Source organism: Rhinopithecus roxellana, chromosome 3, assembly GCF_007565055.1.
Source record: "Rhinopithecus roxellana isolate Shanxi Qingling chromosome 3, ASM756505v1, whole genome shotgun sequence".
NCBI classification, from domain to species: domain Eukaryota; kingdom Metazoa; phylum Chordata; class Mammalia; order Primates; family Cercopithecidae; genus Rhinopithecus; species Rhinopithecus roxellana.
The window spans coordinates 63,178,915-63,205,391 of record NC_044551.1 but is presented as its reverse complement, the minus strand read 5'-3'; the positions used below and the strand labels follow the sequence as shown (position 1 = coordinate 63,205,391).

The 26,477-nt window shown below is 43.6% G+C and overlaps 1 protein-coding gene across 1 annotated transcript in view; it reads right to left on the bottom strand.

Moving 5' to 3' along the window:
• The window catches only part of MCCC2 (methylcrotonoyl-CoA carboxylase 2), a 69,401-nt gene extending 44,431 nt beyond the window's left edge, over window positions 1-24,970 (bottom strand). The window contains exons 1-6 of the mRNA XM_010380259.2: window positions 24,692-24,970; window positions 18,587-18,653; window positions 14,301-14,385; window positions 10,883-10,984; window positions 8,039-8,166; window positions 6,520-6,632 (exon numbers count right to left, since the gene is read on the bottom strand). Coding sequence (XP_010378561.1) covers window positions 6,520-6,632; window positions 8,039-8,166; window positions 10,883-10,984; window positions 14,301-14,385; window positions 18,587-18,653; window positions 24,692-24,820 — 624 coding nt within the window. The 5' untranslated portion in view covers window positions 24,821-24,970. The remainder of the gene's footprint in view (window positions 1-6,519; window positions 6,633-8,038; window positions 8,167-10,882; window positions 10,985-14,300; window positions 14,386-18,586; window positions 18,654-24,691) is intronic.
• Window positions 24,971-26,477: the final 1,507 nt, after the last annotated feature.

Genomic DNA, 26,477 nt, shown 5'->3' with positions numbered 1-26,477 from the left:
TGACTTTGTGCCCAGCATTAGAGCAACTGCCGGAGATACAAAAATGACAAAGATGTATATTTTTGACCTAAAAGGACTAAGTAAGGGAAAATGCAGAGAAAAGAGCCAAGGATGACATCAAGTCCTAGGGAGAGAGCAAGGGAGTGCTAGCAGCAGATGGGAACTCAGGTGAAGGAACAAATGAGCAGCGAAAGTTAATGTGTTCAGTGTCTGGTTTGAACCTAAGTCTGAAAAGACAGAGGAAAAAGTGATTTTCCTACTATCTGACACAGTCACTCAATACCTCTAACACCAGATATGTGGGGGTATTTCTCCACACACCAAGCAGTTCTCTAGCAGGCACCAGCTGTCCTCTAATCCAATTCAGTTCTTACACTGTCTAGGTACCTAGAGACAGCCTCAGATCCCACAGACTGAGGGCTCAGTCCTACAAGATGGCCCTAACTTCAGATGCCAATCCACAAGGAGCAGGTTGTCACCTATATTTCTGATTGACTGTAAATCGGGGCTGCCACTACCCATCCTTGGGTTTGATTAATTTACGAGAGTGGCCCACAGAACTCAGGGAAACACTTTACTTATGTTCACTGGTTAAGAAGGACACCATAAAGGATACAGATGAATGGCCAGATGAGGAGATACATAGGGTGAGTCTGCAAAAGTCCTGAGTGCTGGAGCTTCTGTCCCCACAGAGTGGGAATGCACCATCTTCCTGGCACTTGGATGAGTTTGCCAGCTCAGATGCTCTCTGAACACCATAGTTTAGGGATTTTTACGGAGGCTTCATCACAGAGGCACAGTCCATTATTAACTCAATCCTCAGCCCCTCTCCCTCCCTGGAGGACAGGGCTGGGACTGAAAGCTCCAAGTTTATGGTCATGGCTTGGTCTTTCTAGTGACCAGCACCATCCAGGAGCCCACTAAGAGTTGCCTCATTAGAATAAAAGATGTTCCTATCACCCAGGAAATGCCAAGGGATTTTGGAGCTCTGTGACAAGAATGAGGGTCAAAGACCAAATCATAGAAAAAAAGATTATTCTAGTACCCCTATCTACAAGGTATTAGGAATTCTGTCTAAGGAACTGGGGCAGACGCCAAATGTTGGAAAAAAAGAGCCTCCTAGTAACCCTACTGCTCAGAAACTTATGAGGATTTTAGGAGCTGTGTTCCTGGAACTGGGGACAGAGATCAATGTGTATATTTCTTGTTACTTCACACTAAGGTACCAGCAGGAAATTGACTGAGAAAGCAGAACCCCTGAGGTTCAGTAGAGATGTAGAGGGGGGTCAAGACTAGAGAAAGATCAGGGAGATGACAGGTAATGAGTTCTGGCTAAATCATTAAATAAATAAATAAGGGCACACCAGTGGCATGAAGCATAAGGAGAATTTCAGGAAAAAGGAAAAAAATGATGATACCAAGAGGCTGTGCAGAGTGGCAATCTGGTCTCGGCTGGTGAAACTCTCATAGGGCACAGAGGTTTGAAGGAGTGAGCAGTCAGAAATGAAGACACTATGCCAATCCTTCAGAACGTTGGCTGGGTGTGTTAGCTCACACCTATAATCCTAGCACTCTGGGAGGTCGATGCGAGTGGATCACCTTAGGTCAGGAGTTCAAGGCCAGCCTGGCCAACACAGTGAAACCTCTTCTCTACTAAAAATACAAAAAAGTTAGTCAGGCCTGGTGGTGCATGCCTATAGTCCCCGCTGCTGGGGAGGCTGAGGCAGGGGAATTGCTTGAACCCAGGAGGTGGAGGTTGTAGTGGGCCGAGATTGTGCCACTGTACTCCATCCTGGATGACAGAGTGAGACTCCATCTCAAAGGGGCGGGGAAAAAAAAAAAAAAAAGTAGCCACCCAGGGTGGGAGAAAAGCTTCAAAAACAGCAGAAGCTAAAAAAGGTCTTTTATCTTTTGGCATCATTTTGGTGCTTTTTGTTTCCTTTTAAAAAAAGGTATCAACACGATTTTGGGGTGTGAGAAGAAAAATAAGCAGATAAAAAAAATTGTTTTTTCATTTTTAAAAGATGGGGACTGGGCTGGGCACAGTGGCTCATGCCTATAATCCCAGCACTTTGGGAGACCGATGAGGGCAGATCACTTGACCTCGGGAGTTCGAGACCAGCCTGGGCAACATAGTAAAACCCTGTCTCTACTAAAAATACAAAAACTAGCTGAGCATGATGGCATGTGCCTATAGTCCCAGCTACTCGGGAGACTGAGGCAGGAGAATCCTGTGAGCCTGGGAGGCACAGGTTGCAGTGAGCCAATATTGCACACCACTGCACTCCAGCCTGGGGGACAGAGCACGACTCCATCTCAAAAAAAAAACACAAAAAACAGAGAGAGAGAGATGGGGTCTCACTATGCTGGCCACGTTAGATCTTAAACTCCTGGCCTTGAGCAATCCCCCACCTCAGCCTCCTGAAGTGCTAGGATTAGAGGTGTGAACCACCGTGCCTTGCCCAAGAAAATTAATTAGAGTAAGAGAAAGATAAAGATACTATGGAAACTTAAAAATACAGTTCATAAAAATATGGGAAGGCAGGCCAGGCACAGTGGCTCATGCCTGTAATCCCAGCACTTTGGGAGGCCAAGGTGGACAGATCACGAGGTCAGGAGATTGAGACCATCCTGGCTAACACAGTGAAACCCCATCTCTACTAAAAATACAAAAAAAATTAGCCAGGCGTGGTGGCAGGCGTCTGTAGTCCCAGCTACTCGGAAGGCTGAGGCAGGAGAATGGTGTGAACCCAAGAGGTGGAGCTTGCAGTGAGCCGAGATCGTGCCACTGAACTCCAGCCTGGGAGACAGGCTCCGTCTCAAAAAAAAAAAAAGAAAAAAAAATATATATATGGGAAGGCAAACCTTAACCCTAAACCTCCTATTCCTATTTAAGGGAAACATGAAAAAATAAAGGCTAAGAGAAGTAGCTCAAAGAAATACTGATGTGTGTGTGTGTGTGTGTGTGTGTGTGTGTGTGTGTGTGTGTGTGTGTCTGTGTGTGTTTGTGTATATTATAGACATTATAAATAATATGAACTACATAATATGAATTAGATATATAATATGAACCTCTTGGAATTTAAAAAAGAAATTTCTGTTATCATATATTGAGTCTCCATAGTATCTTTTCTGACCCTTTTCTGAATATATGAGCGCTAAACCTGAAATCTGCACTGAAGATGTCAGGCTCTGTGTGAGCACTTTTCTTCGTCCTGAAAACACTAGTACTTACTCCATCTTCCTTCTTTGATATATTATATATTATAAATATATATATATTTTCTGGAGACAGTGTCTCATTCTGTCACTCAGGCTGGAGTGCAGTGGTGCAATCATGGCTCACTGAAGCCTCAACCTCCTGGGCTCAAGTAATCCTTCCACCTCAGCCTCCCAAACAGCTAGGACCACAGGTGTGTACCCAGGCTGGTCTCATCTGGGCTCAGGCAATCCTCCTGCCTTGGCCTCCCAAAGTACTGGGATTATAGGCATGAGCCACCATGCCCAGCCCTAATATTTTTAAAAAACAAAAATAAAATAAGTAAAAGGAAGATAGATATTCAGTCAAATGCCCTTCAGATATTTTGAGTTTTTTTATCATAAGCAGATATTGCTTATTCCAAGAAGTATGTACACTTTTGATTTTTAAAAGATTTGATTTTAAAGCACTTCAAAGTTCCACAGGAATAGAGACTTCAGCTGGCAGCAGAAAGACACAGCAAAGAACATGTTAGATGATAGGGGGCTATAGTGCTTAAATAGTAGCCTCCCCCGACAAATGACAAAAAGATATAGCCATATCCTAATCCCCAGAATCTGTAAAGGTGATCTTATTTGAAAAAGGTATCTTTGCAGATATAATTAAGAATCTTGTGGATTACCTGGGTGGTCCCTAAATCCAATGACAAGTGTTCTTATAAGACAGAGAAGGAGAAGACCCAGATACCCAGAGAAGGTCATGTGCAGATGGAGGCAGATATGGGAGGGAGGTAGCCATAAGCCAGGGGAATGGCCATAAACCTGGAGCCACCAGGAGCTGGAAGAGGCTAGGAAAGGAACAGAATGTCCCCTGGAAGCACAGCCCCGCTGCTACCTTGACTGCAGAGTTATGGCTTCCAGAACTTCACAGAATAAATTTATGTTAGCCAAGCATGGTGGCTCACGCCTATAAGCCCAGCTACTCGCAAGGCTAAGGTGGGAGGATCGTCTGAGGTCAGGAGTTCAAGACCAGCCTGAGCAACATATCAAGACATTCATCTCTAAATAAATACATAAATTTCTGTTGTTTTAAGCCACCCTATTTGTGATCATTTGTTACAACAGCCCTAGGAAACTAATAAAAGGTAAGCTATAAAAATTATAACACCAGGCCCAGCATGTTGGCTCAGGCTTGTAATCCCAGCACATTGGGAGGCTGAGGCAGAAGGACTGCTTGAGGCCAAGAGTTTGAGACCAGCCTGGCCAACATAGCAAGATCCTGTTTCTCTAAAAGATAAAATTATAATACCAGATTAAATAGAGATCATAATAAGAATTTCATATAGATAATGCAACGGCCATCTGTGCAAAAGTAAGCAAAACCGAAGTTTCTATTTAGATAAATAAAGCATAAAGGTAGGCAAGGTCATTGTGTAACAGTAAAATATACCATAAACAATTATAACCAACTATGTTGATAGAAAAATCAAAAAGATATACAATAATTGCAAGTGTAGATTAATCAGAATATTAATAAAAATATGACAAACTTAAGAAATCCTATAAGGAAATGAAAACACAGTAGCAGTATCTGTATTATAAATATTCCAACGATGCAAAAAAGATTACAGAATAACAAACATCCATTAGCCTAATACCTAGTCTTAATAAATCTTGACATTAGGCAAAATTTACTTCAGATCTTTTTTTTAAGGAATAACGTATTTGGCCAGGCGTGGTGGCTCATGCCTGTTATCCCAGCACTTTGGGAAGCCGAGGCAGGCGGATCACGAGGTCAGGAGATTGAGATCATCCTGGCTACACGGTGAAAACCCGTCTCTACTAAAAATACAAAAAATTAGCTGGGCGTGGTGGTGGGTGCCTGTAGTCCCAGCTATTCAGGAGGCTGAGGCAGGAGAATGTTGTGAACCCGGGAGGCAGAGCTTGCAGTGAGCCGAGATCACGCCACTGTACTCTAGCCTGGGCGACAGAGCAAGACTCTGTCTCAAAAAAAAAAAAAAAAAAAAAAAGGAACACAGTGTTTAAGATATAGCTGAAGTGCCTATCTATCTCCTACCTCATCCCTGTCTCCTCCTTCCCACCTCAGAGGCAACCACTGTTCTAAAGCTGAGTGTATCACTCCCACATGCATATTTGTACACAAATAATATACAGTAGGATTTGATGTATTTAACCTTTACATACATAGTAAGTAGCTGTACATTGATTCTAGTATTTTTTTACTCAATCTACTTTTTGAGACTTATGTTGACAGATGCAATTTTAGTTCATTCCTTTTAACAGATAAAACTGTATTATTAATCTCCCATTAATGGACAGTTAGGCTATTCTCTAACTTTTGCTCTAACAAACAATGCTACAATGAATTTTTCTTTTTTTTTTTTTTTTTGAGACAGGGTCTCATTCTGTTGCCCAGGCTGGAGTGCAGTGGTGCAACCACAGCTCGCTGTAGCCCCAAACTCCCAGGCTCAAGTGATCCTCCTACCTCAGCGTCCTGAAAGCTGGAACCACAGGCATGTGCCACACCACACTCGGCTAATTTTTTATTTTTTTGTAGAGACGGGGTCTCCCTATGTTGCCCAGGCTGGTCTCTCACTCCTGGGCTCAAGTGATCCTCTCACTTCAGCCTCCCAAAGTGCTGGGATTTCAGGCACAAGCCACAGTGCCCGGGCATGAACTCTTCTAAGTATCTCTTCATGCATATATTAGAGTTTCCCTAGGGCATAGCCCTAGAAAAGGAATTACTGGAGCCCTTTCTTTTTAAACCCTGTTTTCCTTTTAAAAACCTGTTTTTTGTTTGTTTGTTTGAGATGGAGTCTCGTTTCGTCATCAGGCTGGAGTGCAGTGGCACAACTTCAGCTCACTGCAACCTCCGCCTCCCAGGTTCAAGCAATTCTCCTGCCTCAGTCTCCCAAGTAGCTGGGACTACAGGCACGTGCCACCACACCCAGCTAATTTTTTGTGTTTTTAGTAGAGATGGGGTTTCACCGTGTTAGCCAGGATAGTCTCGATCTCCTGACCTCGTGATCCGCCCACCTCGGCCTCCCAAAGTGCTGGGATTACAGGATTAAGTCACCGCGCCTGGCCTAAAACCTATTTTAATAATCGTATTACAACATAGGACTATTCCTATAGTTACTAAAAGGCTCTAGTTGGAGACAACCTTAAGATACTCTCTGTGGAAAAAGATTAGATTTTGTTTTAAATTCTGTTTTACTTTCAAGCCACCACAGAGTACCTAATTAGTAAAGACATTTGGAGTAAAAAGCACCACTGTACACTTCATTCATGAAAAATTACCTGTGCAATATTTTTAGAAGACATAATTGCCTGATTATAGAACAAACGGCCAAAGTGGTCTCGATCTGCAAACACATCAGCTTGTCGAGGTAAGTATGCTCCTCCCGAATCAGCTGAAGACAAGGAAAATGAGAAAAATAAGTATCTCTATGAACAAAATGTGCTACACAGAGGGAAACTTGTATCACTGACAGCATCGGTTCTTAGTCACATTCACAAAAAACTTGCCCTGTCTTTCTGAACTATTATAGAGCCTTGTTCTCCAAATCCCCAATGCAGCCAAAAGGATTCACTGCCCCAAACCCATTAGGCTTTCCTACCTCTGTGCAAAATTCTCCTTGAAATATTTAGAACATTCTCTCCTTTGAGGACCAGCTAAAGCCCCAGAAACATCATAAATTCTTGAAGAGTTAAGGTGGAAAAGTCTCTTTCCTTCTTCTAAACCAATACAAAAACCATCTACAGAATTCATATAACAATTTATACATATTGCCTTCTGATACTGTTTTTATTGCAGGTTGGAGTGGTGGGTACGTATGTCAGCTGCGTTTAAAGCAGAGCTCATTACTTCATAGCTGTGTGATTACAGGTGTGTTTCCTAGCCATCCTATGCCTCAGTTTCCTTACCCATGAAATGAAGATAACAAAAGGAGCCATATCATATATTAGGACGACTTGAAAAATCTATAGAAAGCACTTTGTTCAGAATCTGCAACCATTAAGTCTTTTGTTGGTTGCAGATTATATGCTGTGTCCAATTCATTATGAGCTCGCTGAAGACAGAGACAACAAAATCCTCCTCACTGTATCCCCTATAATGACCGGCACAGCAACTGCAAGCAGCTGGGCCTCATTTGCTATTTTCTCTATGGGCAGAGCAGTTCGTATTGTGGGTTAACCAGGTAAATTCAATTTCACAGAACAAACAAAAACAAAAAATACCTCTACACCAGTACCCATTCAAATACCTGCATAAATGACCAATATATGTTGGAATTTTACCAGACTAACCCAATATCCAGGAAAGGCCCCTTTTAAACTGCTTTGCTTTCAGGTTCTTTGATTTAAATGTATTCTAATTTCAAATATAAGTTTACTTTCATTGGAAATTAAATTTACTTTAAATTCCATCTGCTCAAATTATATAATACTTGAACATTTAACACAGTACCTGGCACTCAAGAGATCTATAAATATTGGCTATTTTTTTTTCATAGTTTGAATCCATAAGGTTAAAAGAAAAACAGAATCTAGAGAACAAAACTTTTTAAAAAACCACACAACGTGTAGAGAAAAAAACTGGCATGCATCAAAATGTCTATTACGCACTAGCACTATGAGCAGTTCCTGGTTACTTTCCCCCAGAGTTTTCAGCAAAGAACTTGTGTTTCCTTTATAATTATGGGAGAAATCAACACATTTTTAAAATACCCATCCCAAATGTAATACATACAGCCTTCCCAAGTATCTTGCATTTTACCAGCTAATAATAGTGTATTTCACCACTCTTGTGACTTGCCTAAGTAGATGCAGGGGAGCCTGTTTTGCATGGCAATTTCTTGTGCCCGTAATTGTTTTTTCACAGTCACTGGGTAGTAGGTACCTCCTTTGACAGTGGCATCATTGGCAATAATCATGCATTCTACTCTAAAAGGCAGAAATTTAATTGGAGAGAGAATTTAAGAGATTTATTCAAAACTAATTACACACATTACAAGATACCCCAATACGACCTTCAACTTCTAGTACACATTACTATTAACATCCATTAGCAGGCAACAGTCTTAGGACATAAATGCAAGCTTTAATCACAGTTCACATATTCATTTATATAATACAAAATGATTACTTTTAACAAGTTTATAAACTCATACTTGGTTTTTGAAGAGTCATCGGTCCTAGATTAGTAATGAAAAACTAACAACCTAAGCCATGTGTCATAATGGTTCTTTGAATGAAAGGGTCCTAACAAGATGATAACAATGAAAAAAAAAAAAATCCAAGTCTCAAGGGAAAAGAATTTCCTCATAATAAGCCTTCAAAATCTCCTTTTAGAAGGGTATTTTGCAAAAATGAAAACTGACCTATAGTACTAAGATTTATTTTTTGTATTTTTGTTCTTCAACATTACAGCCCCATGGTTTTCTACAAAACTAAAAGTAGTCTAAAATATAACGTTTATCTTGCGTGAAGTCAGAATGAATGCAAACTTTAAACTAATACACTAAAAACACATGAAAGGTGTACTGAGTCATCAACAGTGCCCTTTCTCACCATAACCAGTCTACTGGGTATGAGTCACAAAGAGCAGGGCGGTCGACAACAACGGCTGGTTGGGGAAACTGCACAGCACTGGCATGAAACCTTAAGGTCAGAGGTACCCTTGAAATCTGAGATGACAACAGTGTGCTCTTTACAAAATTCAATTTTCTTTATGTTTATGATGTTTGTGTTACCTCACTTTATGCTGCCTACAACTCTAAAGAGTGAGTCATTAAATCCCCACTGAAAATAGAGAACGGCAACTGAACACCCAGCACACCGTAGTGTTGGGCTTCTCATACTAGGATATGTGGCCAGCAGGGCTCACCACAAGACAGAGAGGACTCTTCTTTGAGTGTCAATTTTATTCCCTAGGTCATATAAAACCTTTTTCTGCACTGCAATGAACAATTTTACAGAGTAGAATGCAAACTTTTAATGATTTAACATTAAACGAACTAGACCTCAAAGGAAATGTAGGCTTCTCATAGGTTGCTGGGCTATAACCTCACACTCCAGAGTGTGTGCTCACACTTCCTACCACTGGGGGTGCTACGGTAGAAAGTTTAAGAAGCTCTGGTACTGGAAAGAGGCCAGGCTGTGAAGTCAAAGTGAGACTGAAATTCTGGCTCCGCCAACTTGCTAGATATGTGACCATGGACAAGGGACATAGCCATATCTGCTTGTCTATTAAAGGTCACAGACCTGTTACAGAATGAGAAATCAAATTGGCCCACAAAAATACTAGATTGCATATCTATTGGTTTTGCCTACCCAGCATCTATTATTTTGGCAACAAAACTAAACTTTCTTTCAGAAACTGCCTCTTATCTTTAATCCAGGTGGGTCAAGTAGGACTGACCCCAGAGCCCACCTTAAAGGGGGGCACAGGGACCAGGTCTTTCTACCCAGAGTTCCCACTGAGGTTCGGCAAAGGGACAGGGTCTAAGCCTAAGCGGATCTTGCCTTCCACTGCAGCTGCTAAACTTATAGAATATAAACCAGGATCTGCCTATGACCATCGCTGCCTCTGGATTTAGGGAGGCTGCCTAGAAACAAAGCCAACATACAGCAAGTCAGGGTCAGGAGCAGAAAACAGCCTGGGACCTAATAATACCTAAGACCATTTGAGCTCCCAGATCCAGCCATGCCCAGACTCTACCAGATAAGAGAAACAATAGTCATTTGTCAGAGAAAGAGTAGTGATGATATAAACCATTCAACAACCATTTTTATGTAAAAAAGTTCAATTTGAACTATAATGAAGGCCAGGGCAGTGGCTCATGTTTGTAATCCCAGCACTTTGGGAGGCCAAGGCAGGAAGATCACTTGATGCCAGGAGTTTGAGGCTATAGTAAGCTATGATCATGCCACTGCACTCCAGCCTGAGCAAGAGAGTAAGACCCCAACTCAAAAAAAAAAAAAAATTATAATGATGTGCTAGCCTACATTCAACATCATTTGAGCCCAGAAGTTCAAGATTAGCCAAGGCAACAGAGCAAGACACCGTCTCTAAAAAAAAAAACAAAAAAGGAAAAAAGAAAGAATCTATAATTAAGTGCTACTTTATACCTATTAAATGACTGAATTTTTTTCAGCCATAATATCTAATACTAGAGCATCTCTAGTGAAAAGATAAAGACTGGTCTCCTTCCATGATCTTGTCTCCATGGAAAGAAATCTTTTTTATTTTTTTTTGAGATGGAGTCTTGCTCTGTCACCAGGCTGGAGTGCAGTGGCTTGATCTCAGCTCACTGCAACCTCCACCTCCCAGGTTCAAGCGATTCTCCTGCCTCAGCCTCCCGAGTAGCTGGGACTACAGGTGTGTGCCACTATGCTGGCTTATTTTTTTATTTTTAGTACAGACAGGGTTTCACCATGTTGGCCAGCCTGATCTCAAACTCCTGACCTCAGGTAATCTACCCACCTCGGCCTCCCAAACTGCTGGGATTACAGGCGTAAGCCACCATGCCCAGCCAGTCCTACATAATATAAATAGCATATAAATCGCATGCTAATATGCAAAGTGAGTGCTGGATGCCTGTGCCTCATCAAAGTCTTCTTCTTAACCCACATTATGAAGCACAGGTAGAATACTCACCCTGATACTCTTCCAATGCCTGTAATAATGCCACCTCCGGGCACCTCCTCATTGTCATATAACTGGTAACCTGCAAACTGGGATAATTCCAGAAATGGAGACCTAAAGGGAAGAAAGGATGTTGTTTGAATTAATGTCATTAAAAACTACACATTTAAACAGTTACACATGGAAAACGAAAAGATTTTTCCTCAATGGGACAATGTTTCAAATACACATGTTGTACATAAAATCCATTTTTAAAAATCTAAAAAGGGTGTGGTAGCTCAAGTCTGTAATCCCAGTTACTCAGGAGGCTGAGAGAAGAGGATTGTTTGAGGCCAGGAGTTGGAGGCCAGCCAAGACAACATAGTGAGACCCCATCTCTTTTTTTTTTGAGATGGAGTCTCGCCCTGTCACCCAGGCTGGAGTGCAGTGGCGCGATCTCAGCTCACTACAACCTCCACCTCCTGGGTTCAAGAGATTCTCCAGCCTTAGCCTCCCAAGTAGCTGGGATTACAGGCACGCGCCACCACGACCAGCTAATTTTTTGTATTTTTAGTAGAGACGGGGTTTCACCATGTTGGCCAGGCTGGTCTCAAACTCCTTACCTGAAAGTGATCTGCCCACCTCGGCCTCACAAAGTGCTGGGATTACAGGCGTGACCCACCGTGCCCAGCTGAGACCCCATCTCTTAAAAATTTTTGGAGGTAGGTGGGGTGGCTCATGCCTGTAATCCCAACACTTTGTGGGGCTCTTGTGGGTGCACTGCTTGAGCCCAGGAGTTCAAGACCAGCCTGAGCAACATGGGGAAATCCCATCTTTACAAAAAAAAATTTTTTAACATAGCTGGGCAGGATGGCACACGCCTGTGGTCCCAACTACTTGGAAGGCTGAGGTGGAAGAATCACTTGAGCCCAGGAGGTCAAGGCTGCAGTGAGCTGTGATTGTGCTACTGCACTCCAGCCTGGGCAATGGAATGAGACCCTGTCTCCAAAAACAAATAAACGGCCAGGCACGGTGGCTCATGCCTATAATCTCAGCACTTTGGGAGGCCGAGAGAGGTGGATCACCTGAGGTCAGGAGTTTGAGACCAGCCTGGATAACATGGTGAAACCCCGTCTCTACTAAAAATAAAAATAAAATAAAAATAAAACTAAAATAAAATAAATTAGCCAGGCATGTTGGCACCTGCCTATAATCCCAGCTACTCGGGAGGCTGAGGTAGGAGAATCACCAGAATCCAGAAGGCAGAAGGCAGAGGTTTTAGTGAGCCGAGATGGCACCACTGCACTCCAGCCAGGGCAACAGAGCAAGACTCCATCTCAAAAAATTAATTAATTAATTAATTAATTAATTAATAAAAATAAAAATCCTTTCCAAGTGCCAGGCTCTCTTCTAAGGGCTTTAGAAACACTCACTTACAGCATGGCATGGTGGCTCATGCCTGTAATCCCGGCACTTTGGGAGGCTGAGGCAGGCAGATCACGAGGTCAAGAGATTGAGACCATCCTGGTCAACATGGTGAAACCCCATCCCTACTAAAAATACAAAAATTAGCTGGGCATGGTGGTGCGCACCTGTAATCCAGCTACTTGGGAGGCTGAGGCAGGAGAATTGCTTGAACCCAGGAGGTGGAGGTTGCAGTGAACCAAGATCGTGACACTGCACTCCAGCCTGGCGACAGAGTGAGCCTCCGTCTCAAAAAAAAAAAAAAAAAAAAAAAAACACTCACTCATGTCCTCCTTAGAACCACCTTCTGAGATGGATACTATTGTGACCCTGGTTTACTGATGAGGAAACTGAAACACACAGAGATCAAGTCACTTGTCTAAGGTTACACAGTGAGTAAGTGGCAGAGCCAGGAGCTTCATAAGCAATCTTGCTCCAGGGGCCAGGCTCTTAACCACTAGTCTGCCTCTCACTTACTTAAATGGTCAAGATACATTAGGAGGGAAAAAAGAGAGTTGGTTACAAAACAGCAAATTTAGCATGATTTCATTTTTGTTTTTGAAAAATGTAGGTGTCTGGTATATATATGCATACAAATAGCCTGGAAGGATAATATACTAGGTGTTAACAGTGCTGTCTCCAGGTTGGATGTGTGTGTACATGTCAGGAGAAAAAACACTTTGGGGCCGGGCGCGGTGGCTCAAGCCTGTAATCCCAGCACTTTGGGAGGCCGAGACGGGCGGATCACGAGGTCAGGAGATCGAGACCATCCTGGCTAACATGGTGAAACCCCGTCTCTACTAAAAATACAAAAAAAAAACTAGCCGGGCGTGGTGGCGGGCGCCTGTAGTCCCAGCTACTCGGGAGGCTGAGGCAGGAGAATGGCGGGAACCCGGGAGGCGGAGCTTGCAGTGAGCTGAGATCTGGCCACTGCACTCCAGCCTGGGCGACAGAGCGAGACTCCGTCTCAAAAAAAAAAAAAAAAAAAAAGGAAAAACACTTTGGGAGTTTTCACTTACCCCTTTCTCTCCCTTGTACCCCATATCCAATCCTTCAGGAAATCCTGTTGGGTTGGCTCTGTCTTCACAATACATCCAGAACCCTCCACTCCTACCACCACCACTACCACCACCCTAGGCCGAGTCCCTCTCACGTCTCCCTCAAATCCCTGCAATCGCCCTCTAACTGGTCACAGAGCACCCTTGCTGCTCCGTCTACTCACAACACAGCAGCCAGAATCACTCTTTTAAGCTATGTCAGATCATAATCATCTCCTGTTCAAAACCCTACAATAGTTCCCCATTTCCCCCATGGTGAAAACCAAAACCTTTACGATAACCCACAAGGCCATACAAGATCTGACCCATCTCCTACTCCTCTCCCCTCCCTCCCTCCACCACAACCACCCCAGCATTCTGGCTACCCCTTGAGCATACCAGCATTATCTGGCACACTCCCACCTCAGGGCCTTTGCACTGGCCGTTCCCTCTGCCTGAAATACTCTTTCCCCAGAGAGTTACAAGGCTCTCTCTCTCTCTTCCTCCTTCAAATCTTTGCTCAGACATCACCTTCTCAATGAGGCCTACCTTGGCACCACCCCTTAAAACTGCAACTTGCCCCTTATCTTCCTCTCCTTTACTCTGGGCTACCTTTTCTTTTTCTCACAATATTTATCACTTACTAACACACTACAGAAGTTACAGTCTTTACAGCTGTTTTCTGTCTCCCTTTGCTATGATGCAAACTCCAGTAGGGCAAAGATCTGCATCTGTTTTGGTCACTGATATATCACTAGTACCTGACACATAGTCGGCTCTCAATAAACACATCAACACCTAGTGCTTGACACATAGTAGGCTCTCAATAAACACATGTTCCTGAATCTTACGATAAGAACTAGAATTCAAAATAACTGATTTACAAGACTGTCTAATAAAGTACCATAGAACAGAGAACACTCTGAGTCAGTACTTGGCTATGTACACACCCTGGGTCTATGAGACTGTCAATTCTTTCTCTGGGCAATAGTTTTCCTCTTGATATGTGAAGTGCTCGGGCTTTCTCACCACCACCTATGATAAAAACATGATTAGATTAGATTAGATTGACATGATAAAAAGGTCTCAACTTAATGCCAGAGAAATGTAATACTTAATCCAAAATATAGCACTTTTTAAAAGTTCAACATATCCTCTGAGAAAAGGCTAATCATTCACTCAACTCACAAGTTGCCAATTTTCTGAAGTAATTATAAAAACTGGTATTAAAAAAAAAAATCAATCTATCCCTGATTGTAGAGTATATACTAGAGTCTATGTTCTGAATTCACTAGTAGTTAAATTACAAAGTATTTTCTCCACATCTCACATATTGCAAATATTGCCTCATCTCTGCCACATTTATTACATACATGCTATGATAGATCTGGAAAATTCCTATCTTCATTTGTACCAGGTAAAAATATAATTTTAGAGATTACTTCCATGATAAGTGCGGTAAATTTACCTAAAGAAGACATTAGTGATCTGTAACTTTTTAGGCTTGCAACCGGGCGAGTTGAATACTTTAGCAATTTAAAAGTCCCCTTACTTGACTCAGAGTTTGCCTTCAGTGCTTTTCAACATTGCTCACATCATGACAGACAAAGCAAATTATAACTGAAGAGCCCACTGGGGTATTCTTGGGAATATCTATAACCCATTCTTGGCAAACCAAGGTAATGGAGCAAGAACAGAAGTATCAAATTGTACCTTTAATAATGAAAAATTTGTTTATTTTTATTGGTGCCCAAGAATTTCATCTTAATATAGTCTTTGTCTAATGAAATGTTCAGCTATTTCAGAAAGTTATTTCTTTGTTTATTTAGGCAAGAAAATAATTTCAAACAACCTTCCACGTAGGATTTTTTTTTTTCTTTTTTTTTTTTTGAGACAAAATTTACTCTGTCATCCAGGCTGGAGTGCTGTGGTGCCATCATGACTCACCACAGCTTTGAACTCCTAAACTCAAGTGATCCTCTCACCTCAGGCTTCCCAGCAGCTAGGACTACAGGCATGTAGTCCCAGCTAAATTTTTGTGATGAGGTCTCACTATGTTGCCCAGGCTGGTTTCAAACACCTGGTCTCATGCAATTCTCCTGCCTTGACCTCCCAAAGTGCTGGGATTACAGGGATGAGCCACTGCACACAGCCTTTCTTTGTTTTGACACAGGGTCTTGCTTGGTCATCGAGGCTGGAATGCAGTGGCGTGGTCACAGCTCACTGTAACCTCAAGATCAGACTCAAGCAGCCTTTCTGCCTCAGCCTCCCAAAGTGTTAGGATTATAAGTGTGGGCCACCACACCCAGCTATGACCTTATTTTTCAAACCTGGACTCTGCTATACCCGAAAGGAATTTTTTCTTCCCTGAAGAGATACATAGCATATTTTTAAGATTAAATCTGCCTTTAGGTTGCCAAGAAAATTGTATCACATGTCTAATATTTTAAAATGAAAATACTTCTGGGAGGGAAAGACAGACTTCTGTATAAGATAGTGTGAGTTAAGCCAAATTGCTTTTCTCTTTTCTCCAACTACTGGCTGAGTCCCTGCTGAGGTGTGTTGAGGGGAGGGGGAGGGAGGGACAAAGAGGTTACACAGGGCCAAGGAAGCTTTAGGGAATTATATGTTCATTATTTTGATTGCCCAGATGGTTTCATGGGTGTATACACATGTCAAAACTCATCAAAGTGCACACTTTAAATAACAGTTTACTGTATGTCAATTATATGTCAATAACCCTGTTTAACTGGTAGACAAAATTATTTGTACACAAAACTCCCACAACGTGCTTTTTACTCACATAACAAACCTGCAAATGTATCCCCAAACCTAAAATAAAAGTTGGAAAGAAAAACAAAATACATATTAAAGGAAAAATGACCTAAGGCACTGCAAGGAAATCCAGATCTGGGTGAAGGTCTTTGGAGAATCAGCGAAAGTGCCCGCTAAGGGGCGAGCTGGAGAAGGGGAGAAGAGGAGGGTAGGGGTGACAGAGAGGTGTGATAAGACACACTGAAAAAAAAAAAAAGACTTAACACTGGGCGCGATGGGTCATGCCTGTAATCCCAGCACTTTGGGAGGCCGAGGTAGGCAGATCACTTGAGGTCAGGAGTTTGAGACCAGCCTGGACAACATGGTGAAACGCCATCCTATTAAAACTATGAAAAATTAGCCAGGTTGTGGTGGTGCATGCCTGTAGTCCCAGCTACTTGGGAGGCTGAGGCAAGAGAATCAGTTGAACCCGGGAGGCCAAGGTTGTAGTGAGCCAAGATCACGCCATTACACTCCAGCCTTAGCGACAGAGCAAGACTCCATCTCAGTAAAGAAAAAAAAAAAAAAAAGGCTAAGACAACATCATTCTTTAGCAATTCTGCCTAGAGTGGGGCCTTAACAATTTGGAGCAGCTGGTGAATTCTGGTTTTATTAGGAAGAACCAGAAAGAGGGCTATTCCTGATGCAGGCTCACAGAGCACATAATTAAGCTACCCTGACATTTAATTCTTGGCAAAACTGTGAAGGCCAAGTTTGTCCTTTCCCCCTTCTCCCTACCTCCTTCCCCAGGGAGTCCGGCTCAGTCCTCTACCCTCCTGTGGCCACCAGCCTTCACCAAGGTTCCTCAGCACTCACTATCCCCAGCAGGCACCCAATGCCACAGGACTCCTCACCCTTCCATTGAGTCAAACCCACCATCTTTTTTTTTTTTTTTTTTGAGACAGAGTTTTGCTCCTTCACCCAGGCTGGAGTGCAATGGCACCATCTTGGCTCACTGCAAACTCCGCCTCCCAGGTTCAAACAATTCTCCTGCCTCAGCCTCCTGAGTAGCTGGGATTACAAGCATGTGCCACCACACAGGCTAATTTTGTATTTCTAGTAGAGACAGGGTTTCACCATGTTGGTCAGGCTGGTCTCGAACTCCTGACCTCATGTTATCCGCCTGCCTCGGCCTCCCAAAGTGCTGGGATTACAGGCGTGAGCCACCATGCCTGGCCCCAAAACCCACCACCTTAATGTCTAAGGGGGATAGTGGGTTCACCAAATCAAACTCTCAAAATGGACATAACGATTGAGTTATCGCCCCTAACAAAACACATTTTCATTTCAGCAAGAGCTTGAATTCTTTTTCTGGAGACAACACCTTAATCTAAAATGGCTTCAAAAGTATGAATTCCACAGCTGCATACGGGGCACATGTATAGTCTCAGCTACTTGAGAGGCTGAGGCAAGAAGATCACTTGAGCTCCCGACTTCGAGTCCAGCCAGAGCAACAGACTGAGGAGACCTTGTCTCTAAATAAACAAGTAAATAAACAATTCTAGACCATACTTTCCAAATCCAGTCTTCTTCACTATTTTCATACTCCTGAGATCTAGTATTTAAACTACTCCACTCTAAATGTACAATTTTACATTAAAAGTATTATATATTAAGTATTATATACTTATTGATAAAAGTTATCTGAAACAGTCAATCAAATATGAAGAATTCTTTCCATCTGAGATTCAGCACTTAGGGAAGAAATATTAAACACCTACTAAGAAATCACTGGCCAGGTGTGGTGGCTCACACCTGTAATCCCAGCACTTTGGGAGGCCAAGACGGGAGGATCGCTTGAGCCAGGGGTTTGAGGCCAGCCTGGCAATAGAGCAAGAACTCATCTCTTAATAATAATAATAATTAAAAATTAATTATTTATTCATTAAATTTATGAATTTAAATCTTTAACTACCCCCCCCCCCCAACAAGTGGTAGTATTCTATGAAGAGAAACTGGCCAAGTAATACAAAAAATAAAATTAAATGCCTGCATACCAACAAATGCATAGTCTTAAGAGTCAGAAGCTCAGCCAGGAGTAGTGGCTCACGTCTATAATTGTAGCACTTTGGGAGGCCAAGGCAGATGGATTACTTGACATCAGGAGTTCCAGACCAGCCTGGCCAACATGGTGAAACCTTGTCTCTATTTTAAAAATACAAAAATTAGACGGGCATGGTGGCAGGCACCTGTAATCCCAACTACTTGGGAGGCCGAGGCAGAAGAATTGCTTGAACCCAGGATGCGGAGGTTGCAGTAAGCTGAGATGGCACCACTGCACTCCAGCCTGGGCAACGGAGCAAGACTCCATCTCAAAAAAAAAAAGGCAAAAGTTTAATTCCAGTCGTTTTTCCCAAAACCAATAACTATTTTAGGACATCTTAAGTAAAGGCACAAACTGAGGAATAAATGCTGTGTTTACCTAGTTTTATATGCTCCACTCGTTCATGGAGCTGATTTACTAGTGCTTTCATCTGCTCGTAGTTCTCCTAAAACAGAAATAGAGGAGAGGGGAGACAGAAATATTAGAAAGCAATTCCTTTTGACCAAAATAAAGGTAAAAAAAAAAAAAAAAACACAGTGGTCTGTGCCAAGTCTGTGCGGCCACCACACTGGGCCACCCCTATCCGTGGCAGCCACACTGGGCCACTGGATCGTATGGAAAAGATTCACCCCTGCCTGTCTTGTTCAAGCTCTTCTTCACCACCCCACTTGTCCATCTCTCCAAATATTACCCCTCTGTAAGCCTAATTCATGTTTTTTTTTTTTTTTTTTTGAGACGGAGTCTTGCTCTGCCGCCCAGGCTGGAGTGCAGTGGCCGGCTCTCAGCTCACTGCAAGCTCCGCCTCCCGGGTTCACGCCATTCTCCTGTCTCAGCCTCCCGAGTAGCTGGGACTACAGGCGCCCGCCTCATCGCCCGGCTAGTTTTTTGTATTTTTTAGTAGAGACGGGGTTTCACCGTATTAGCCAGGATGGTCTCGATCTCCTGACCTCGTGATCCGCCCGTCTCGGCCTCCCAAAGTGCTGGGATTACAGGCTTGAGCCACCGCGCCCGGCCCTAATTCATGTTTTATCTCATCTTCAACTCTACTTCTGGCCACTCCTACTCAGTTTAACATCTTTCTTCCTTAAACACCTTCTGAACTTAAATTGATCTCTATTTGTTTTCCTATTTTAAGGAATATAAGCTTTTTGAAGGTTAGAATACCATCTTATTTTTCCTGTCCCGTCAGTCACTATCTGAGATTCCAACCAATGCTTGCTTACTGACAAAGTACATTTGTAAAAACAAATCCCAGAGGGAAACAAAGGATCCTATTTTTATTTTTAATTTTGTATTTTTACTTTTGGGGGCAGAGTCTCACTCTGTTGCCCAGGCTGGAGTGCAATGGTGCAATCTTGGCTCACTGCAACCTCCACCTCCTGAGATCAAGCAATTCTCCTGCCTGAGCCTCCTAAGTAGCTGGGACTACAGGTGTGTGCCACCACGCCCAGCTAATTATTATATTTTTAATAGAGACCGAGTTTCACTATGTTGGCCAGGCTGATCTTGAACTCCTGACCTCAAGTGATTCGCCCACCTCGGCCTCCCAAAGTGCTGGGATTACAGGTGTGAGCCACCGCACCTGGCCAGGGATCCTATTTTGTGTTTTAAAAAGAATAGGTTGGATGTGGTGGCTCACACCTGTAATCCCAGAGCTTTGGGAGGCAGAGGCAGGAGCATCACTTAAGCCCAGGAGTTCGAGACCAGCCTGAGTGACACAGGGAGACTTCCATCTCTACAAAAAGAATAAAAATAAAAATAATAAAAATTTAAAAATTATCTAGGCATGGTGGTGTGTCCCAGCGACTTGGCCAACTGAGGTGGAAGGATCTCTTGAGCCCAGGCGTTTGAAACTACAGTGAACTAGGATCGTGCCATTGTACTCCAGCCTGGGTGACAGAGTAAGACTGTTTCAAATAAATAAATAAATTATTAAAAAAGAACAAACTCGGCCAGCCGTGGTGGCTCACACCTGTAATCTCAACACTTTAGAAGGCCGAGGCAGGCAGATTACCTAAAGTCCGGAGTTCGAGACCAGCCTGACCAACATGGAGAAAACCCATCTCTACTAAAAATACAAAATTAGCTGGGCGTGGTGGCACATGCCTGTAATCCCAGCTACTCGGGAGGCTGAGACAAGAGAATCACTTGAACCCGGGAGGCGGAGGCTGCGGTGAGCCAAGATCATGCCATCGCACTCCAGCCTGGGCAACGAGCGAAACTCCATCTCAAAAAAAAAAAAAAAGAACAAAACTCTATGCTGGTATGTATTCAGAAATTTTCTAGGTACTACATAAGGAAATATTGACAGTGAGAAGTAGAGAAGAGGTAGAGGGACTAACTTTTAACCTTTCTGTATTTTTAAATTTTCTTTGGTTAGCATATTACTTTCGAACAATACTTCACTAGCTAATTACCTTTGAAATTCAGACTTTGGCCCACTAATAAATTTTGCTCCCCATGTATTAGCATCTCTAGTTATTTAGTTCCTTCTATTTGACAGAACACTAAGCAACTTCCTAACTGTTCAAACTTAGATGAATATTCAGTCTACAGTATATCTCCATTATTTCCTATTTTCTACAGCTCCAAGAGCTCTGGGGGTCATGATTTCTGCTACATTCTCTTGCTCTGCAAAATCCAGAAAATAAAAAACAAAGAAGTAGCACAGTATTAGGGAAAGAACCAGTTGGAGCTAACACATATATACAGAAATTGTCATCCCACAACAGCAGAAAAAAGTAACTTTTCTCAAGTGCACAGGGAACATTCTCCAAGAAAAACTACATGTCATGCCACAAAACAAATTTTAATACATTTTAAAAGATTCAAATCACACAAAGTATTCTTTTTTTTGTTGGTTTTTTTGTTTGTTTGTTGTTTTGTTTTGAGACGGAATCTGGCTCTGTCATCCAGGCTGGAGTGCAGTAGCACAGTCTCAGCTCACTGCAACCTCCGCCTCCCGGGTTCAAGCGACTCTCCTGACTCACCCTCCCAAGTAGCTGGGATTACAGGTGTGCGCCACCACACTCAGCTAATTTTTTTTTATTTTTTAGTGGAGACAGGGTTTCATCATGTTGGCCAGGCTGGTCTAGAACTCCTGACCTCAAGCGATCCACCAGCCTCAGCCTTCCAAAGCGTTAGGATTACAGGCGTGAGCCACCACGCCTGGCCCAAAGTAGCCTTTCAATTGCAATGGAATGAAACTAGAAATCAATGGCAGAAGGATGACTGGAAAATTCACAAATATATGGAAATTAAACAACGTACTCTTACACAACCAGTGGGTCAAAGAAGAAAAGCAGTCACCCACTGAAGCTGACATTTGCCTCTACAGACTGGGCAACATCTGTGCCAGGCTCAGCCCATCAGACTTAAATCACAGAAGAGCCAGTACTGGCTACAGTTCACCTCCCAGGCAATCCTTTGTCAACCAACCTAGCCTCCTTAGGATGAGGCTCTCTACAAGAGGCAGCGTAGTTTAGTGGCAAAACTAAGTTCAACTTTTAGTCTCCCTACTTACTAATACTAACATTTGGCAAATCTTGATCTCTCAGGGCCCCAAGTTTGTGTGTTTGTGTGTGTGTGTGTGTGTGTGTATAATCACCTACGAAACAACAGTTTCTACAACCTAGTGATTTTCTTGTGAAGCTGAGCAACCACAGAGGTTAGTGCCTGACAGTCATAATGAATTGGAGCCGAGCCACTGACAAGTCCCCACCCCATCTTTTCAACCATAGAACCCACTAAGGTAGAACTGGATGAGTGAGAAGCATTATAGAGCAACAGTTAAGACCCTGGACTCTTTGGGAGGCCGAGACGGGCGGATCACGAGGTCAGGAGATCGAGACCATCCTGGCTAACACGGTGAAACTCCGTCTCTACTGAAAAATACAAAAAACTAGCCAGGCGAGGTGGCGGGCGCCTGTATTCCCAGCTACTCCGGAGGCTGAGGCAGGAGAATGGCGTTAACCCGGGAGGCAGAGCTTGCAGTGAGCTGAGATCCGGCCACTGCACTCCAGCCCGGGCGAGAGCGAGACTCCGTCTCAAAAAAAAAAAAAAAAAAAGACCCTGGACTCAAGAGTTATGAACCAGACCACCTGGCTTCAAATTCAGGCTCTGTGTTATCTCAGACAAATTACTTGGACGCTATATACCACAGTTTTCCCATCTATAAAACAGAAATAACAATTGTACCTACTACACAGGATCATTATGATAAACAGATGAGTAAAACCATATAAAGCTTTTAGAAAAATGATGGGAACACTATAACATTTCTGCCATTATTATTACTTATTATAGTTGCTGTTATTTGTAATCAGGAAACACAGCTAAACTGGATCATTCATCCCATTCTCCCCCACCCTCATGGACTTGCTTTGTCTAATATGAGCACACATGAATTTCATCACATGCCAGCAAGAACTTTAAATCCAATTTGTGTTCAGCCTCTTGCTCCTGTGCCTTCGGCCATGAGAAGGGCATGTTTAATTCAGGGCTGCTCTTCAGCCTCAGTCCAGGAATGGGAAGACACGTGGAGCAGACCTGAACCTACCCTGCAGTGGAACAGTCACAGCAGCAGCTAACTAACCAAAGGCCACCAACACCAGTGAGAGATTAAGAAACAAAACAAAAACAAGTGAGAGACTAATATTTGCTGTTGTGAGCTACTGAGATTTTTTGATTGTTTGTTACAAAGTGCAACCTAGCAAAACGTGAGTCATACAAAACCCATCACCAAAGCCTTCTTTGTATTAATGGCAGTTCCACCTACCTAAATATTCTGCTCAGTTGGAAAACTCCAAAGTCATCCATTTTCCCCTTCCACTCAGTTATTAACTCTACAGTCTTTGCTCCTCAGGTATCTATGCCCCCCTCCTACATACAACTCTAACTTTGACTCCTTCATCTCAAGACTCAACTCTCTACTGTCACCCAGGTCTAGTTCTTTCCCTACATCAATCCATCCTCCACATTGCCACCACACTGATGATTCTACCATATCCATAGGATCATGCCACTTATCTACTTAAATATTTTAATGGACAACCTGCAAAATGGAATCTAAATGTGGCTTTTGCACGGAAGATCCTCCTCTATCTGGACCCATAATCAATCAATCCCATCACCAGACACTGTTCAATGAATTCCATGCCCTAGACATGGAATTCAAGTCCTCACACCAGATATACTTTCATAACTCAGTACCTATGTTCTCGTAACTCTCTTGGTTTGTACAGTCTTGCCTTCCATCCTGCACCCTGAACTTGGCCAGCTCTTATCCAAGATTCATCTCACCTGTTACTTCCTATCTGTAGCTTTCTGTAACCACCTTCGCAAGCTTTAGACAACCCTTCTCACACTGTACCACAGTTACCTGTTTTCTTATCCATATTCCCTACAAAATCGTTAGTTCCATTCCTACACATCTATACTAAATATCTAAAATAGTGCCTGGACCACAATAACCACTTAATAATTCTGAATTAAACATTCTGTCCTGACAAATAATTGTGTGTTGTTTACACTATTTAGATGTTATCTGTCTAGGCTTAGGAATCGTGGGAACAGAATGAAATTTTCCAGCTCTGATATTTCACGAGTTTTGAGTTTTTTGGCCTTATATTGGATGCCTCCTAATTCCAAGAAAAGTCACTCAAAGATACTGTGGGATATTTTCTACTAACATAACCAACTTTTTTTTTTTTTTTTTTTTTGAGACAGAGTTTCGCTCTTGTTGCACAGGCTGGAGTGCAATGGCACAATCTCAGCTCACTTGAAACCTCCGCCTCCCGAGTTCAGGCAATTCTGCCTCAGCCTCCCAAGTAGCTGGGATTACAGGCACGCGCCACCACGCCCAGCTAGTTTTTGTATTTTTAGTAAAGACTGGGTTTCACCACGTTGGCCAGGCTGGTCTCGAACTCCTGACCTCAGGTAATCCACCCGCCAGGGCCTCCCAAAGTGCTGGGATTACAGGCGTGAACCACCGGGCCCGTCCATCATAACCAACTTTTAAACCCAAATTTAAAAGTTGTAATTTTTTAATTCAGGGCTGTGTGTAATTCAGGGCTGTATGTAAGCACAGCGCCACTCGTTGGGCTGCTCTAGGCTAGTGGTTCCCAAAGCTGGCTGCCCAAAGTCCCCTAAGGACTTCACTAACAACGTAAACACCACGACTCCACCTGAGACCCACAAGGTCCAGAGCAGGCAGCTCAGGCAGCTATTCAACGAGCTCCCCAGGTGACAATTCTAAACCAGGCTTTACGAACCACTGATTTCAAAGACACAAAGTACAGGGCCAGCTCTAAAAGTGAACTAAACTTTCTTTTATCTGTTAGGCTTTTCTTCTTTAAACTTCACGCGCGTCACAGAATCGACTGTGGCTCCGGACAAGAGAGCAGCAGTTGTTGAAGCCTGCCCCTCCTCCACTTGCTTCCTAGCCTGGCACCGGCGGCCAGGCCACCCGGGCGCTCAGCCTACCTGGTAGAGGGCGGAGCCCACGTCCGGCTGCGTGCCCAGCGAGGCCACCGAGTCCCCGTGATAGGCGCGCAGCCCGGCGGGAGAAGCGCGGGCACACGGCCGCAGGATTAACCTCAGGGCGGCCCACATGGCGGCGGGCACCCAGAGAGCGAGAAAGCGGCCCTTGCTGGCCGGGAGCCGGCACTTTCCACTGCCGCTTGCCTGGCTGGGACTGCGGCTGGATTCCGGTACTGGCAGCCTCAGAGAAGGCCTCTCTGATTCTCAGGCCTGCCCCCACACGTGCCTAAGCTCGCCGCCCGCGATTGGTCAGGCCGTGCCACGCCCCCTGACTCAGCCAATAAGGGACAGAGCTTCAGCCCCGCGAGGTCGCGTCTAGTCCCCAGCGCAGGAGAGCGGGTCTCCGGGGCGGAGCGACCCTCACGTGGCCATCTGGGTCCCCCGAAGCGGTGTGGGGCTGAAAGAGCTGAGGTTGGGCTTGGATTGAGGTTGTGTTGAAACAGGGATAGATAATATCACGATAGTGACTGTACCTGAGGCTAGAGAATAGGGTCTGGAGGCAGGGAACCTAAGGCTGTCTCACGGTGACTTCCTAGAGCTAAACTCAAAGGAAAACCCTAACTTGCCATGCCTAAGTAACAAAAGCACCAAAGGCAAACCTTTGCAAACCCTCCACCTTTTCCGCAGGGCAGACAGGAAACTGGCTGTTCCGGACAAATCAGACTTACTACTGGTAGAGTCTTCCTTTGCAACTTTGTAACTTAACTCCAGCCTCTGAATGGTTGCTGTCCACAACCAATCAGACTGACTGGGGGTCCAGTCTTCGTTTGCATAGAAGTATAACTTTGTAACTTCACCCTGGCCTCTGATTGCTTGCTTTTTGCAACCAATCAGGTTTGAGGTGAGCATAAAATGGCCAATAGGAAACTTCTAGTAGGTAGGTCTTCTAGTAGGTCCAATCTTCTTGGACCCAAGAAGATCCTGTATCCAGGCCCTTGAGCTCTGCTGCTTCCACTCCCACACTGGAGTGTACTTTCGTTTTCAGTAAATCCCTGCTTTCGTTCTTTCGTTGCCTCGTTCTTTCTTTGCTTTGCTGGGTGTTTTGTCCAATTCTTTGTTCGAAACGCCAAGAACCTGGACAACTTGGCAGTCACAACCTTTACCAATGACACACCAACAACATGGGTGAATCGCACCTAACACGTGCTTGCGTACAGCACAACAAGCCTCTTGTCCTTTCGCTGGAGACCTTAAAATTCTTCTGATTATTTTTGCTATGTAGTTATGTTTCTTTATTTTTTACTTTTATTTCATTTTTTTGAGACAGGACCTCACTCTGTCGCCCAGGCTGCCATGCAGTAGCACGATCACAGCTTGCTGAATCCTCGACCTCCCACCTCAGCCTCTCGAGTAGCCGGGACTACAGGTTTGTGCCACCAAGCCTGGCTAATTTTTTATTTTTGTAGGGGTTTCACCATGTTGGCCATGCTGGGTCTTGAACTCCTGGACTCAAGTGATCCGCCCACCACAGCCTCCCACTCTGGGCACTATGTAGTGAAGATTGTGGACATCATAAAAATTAAAACACTCTATACAAAATGCCTTGAACTTAAGGTTTTTCGTTCACATATTTATTGAGCACTTACTACTTCTACTCCATCGGTTGCTTAGCGGGACAGAGTAAAGGGGGAGGATGGGGTAGAGAAAGGGTGCGTCTACACCTGGAGGTAAACTTAGTTTCAGAATTCAAGGTACTTATAAGAAAATAATACAAATGGCCACATGATTT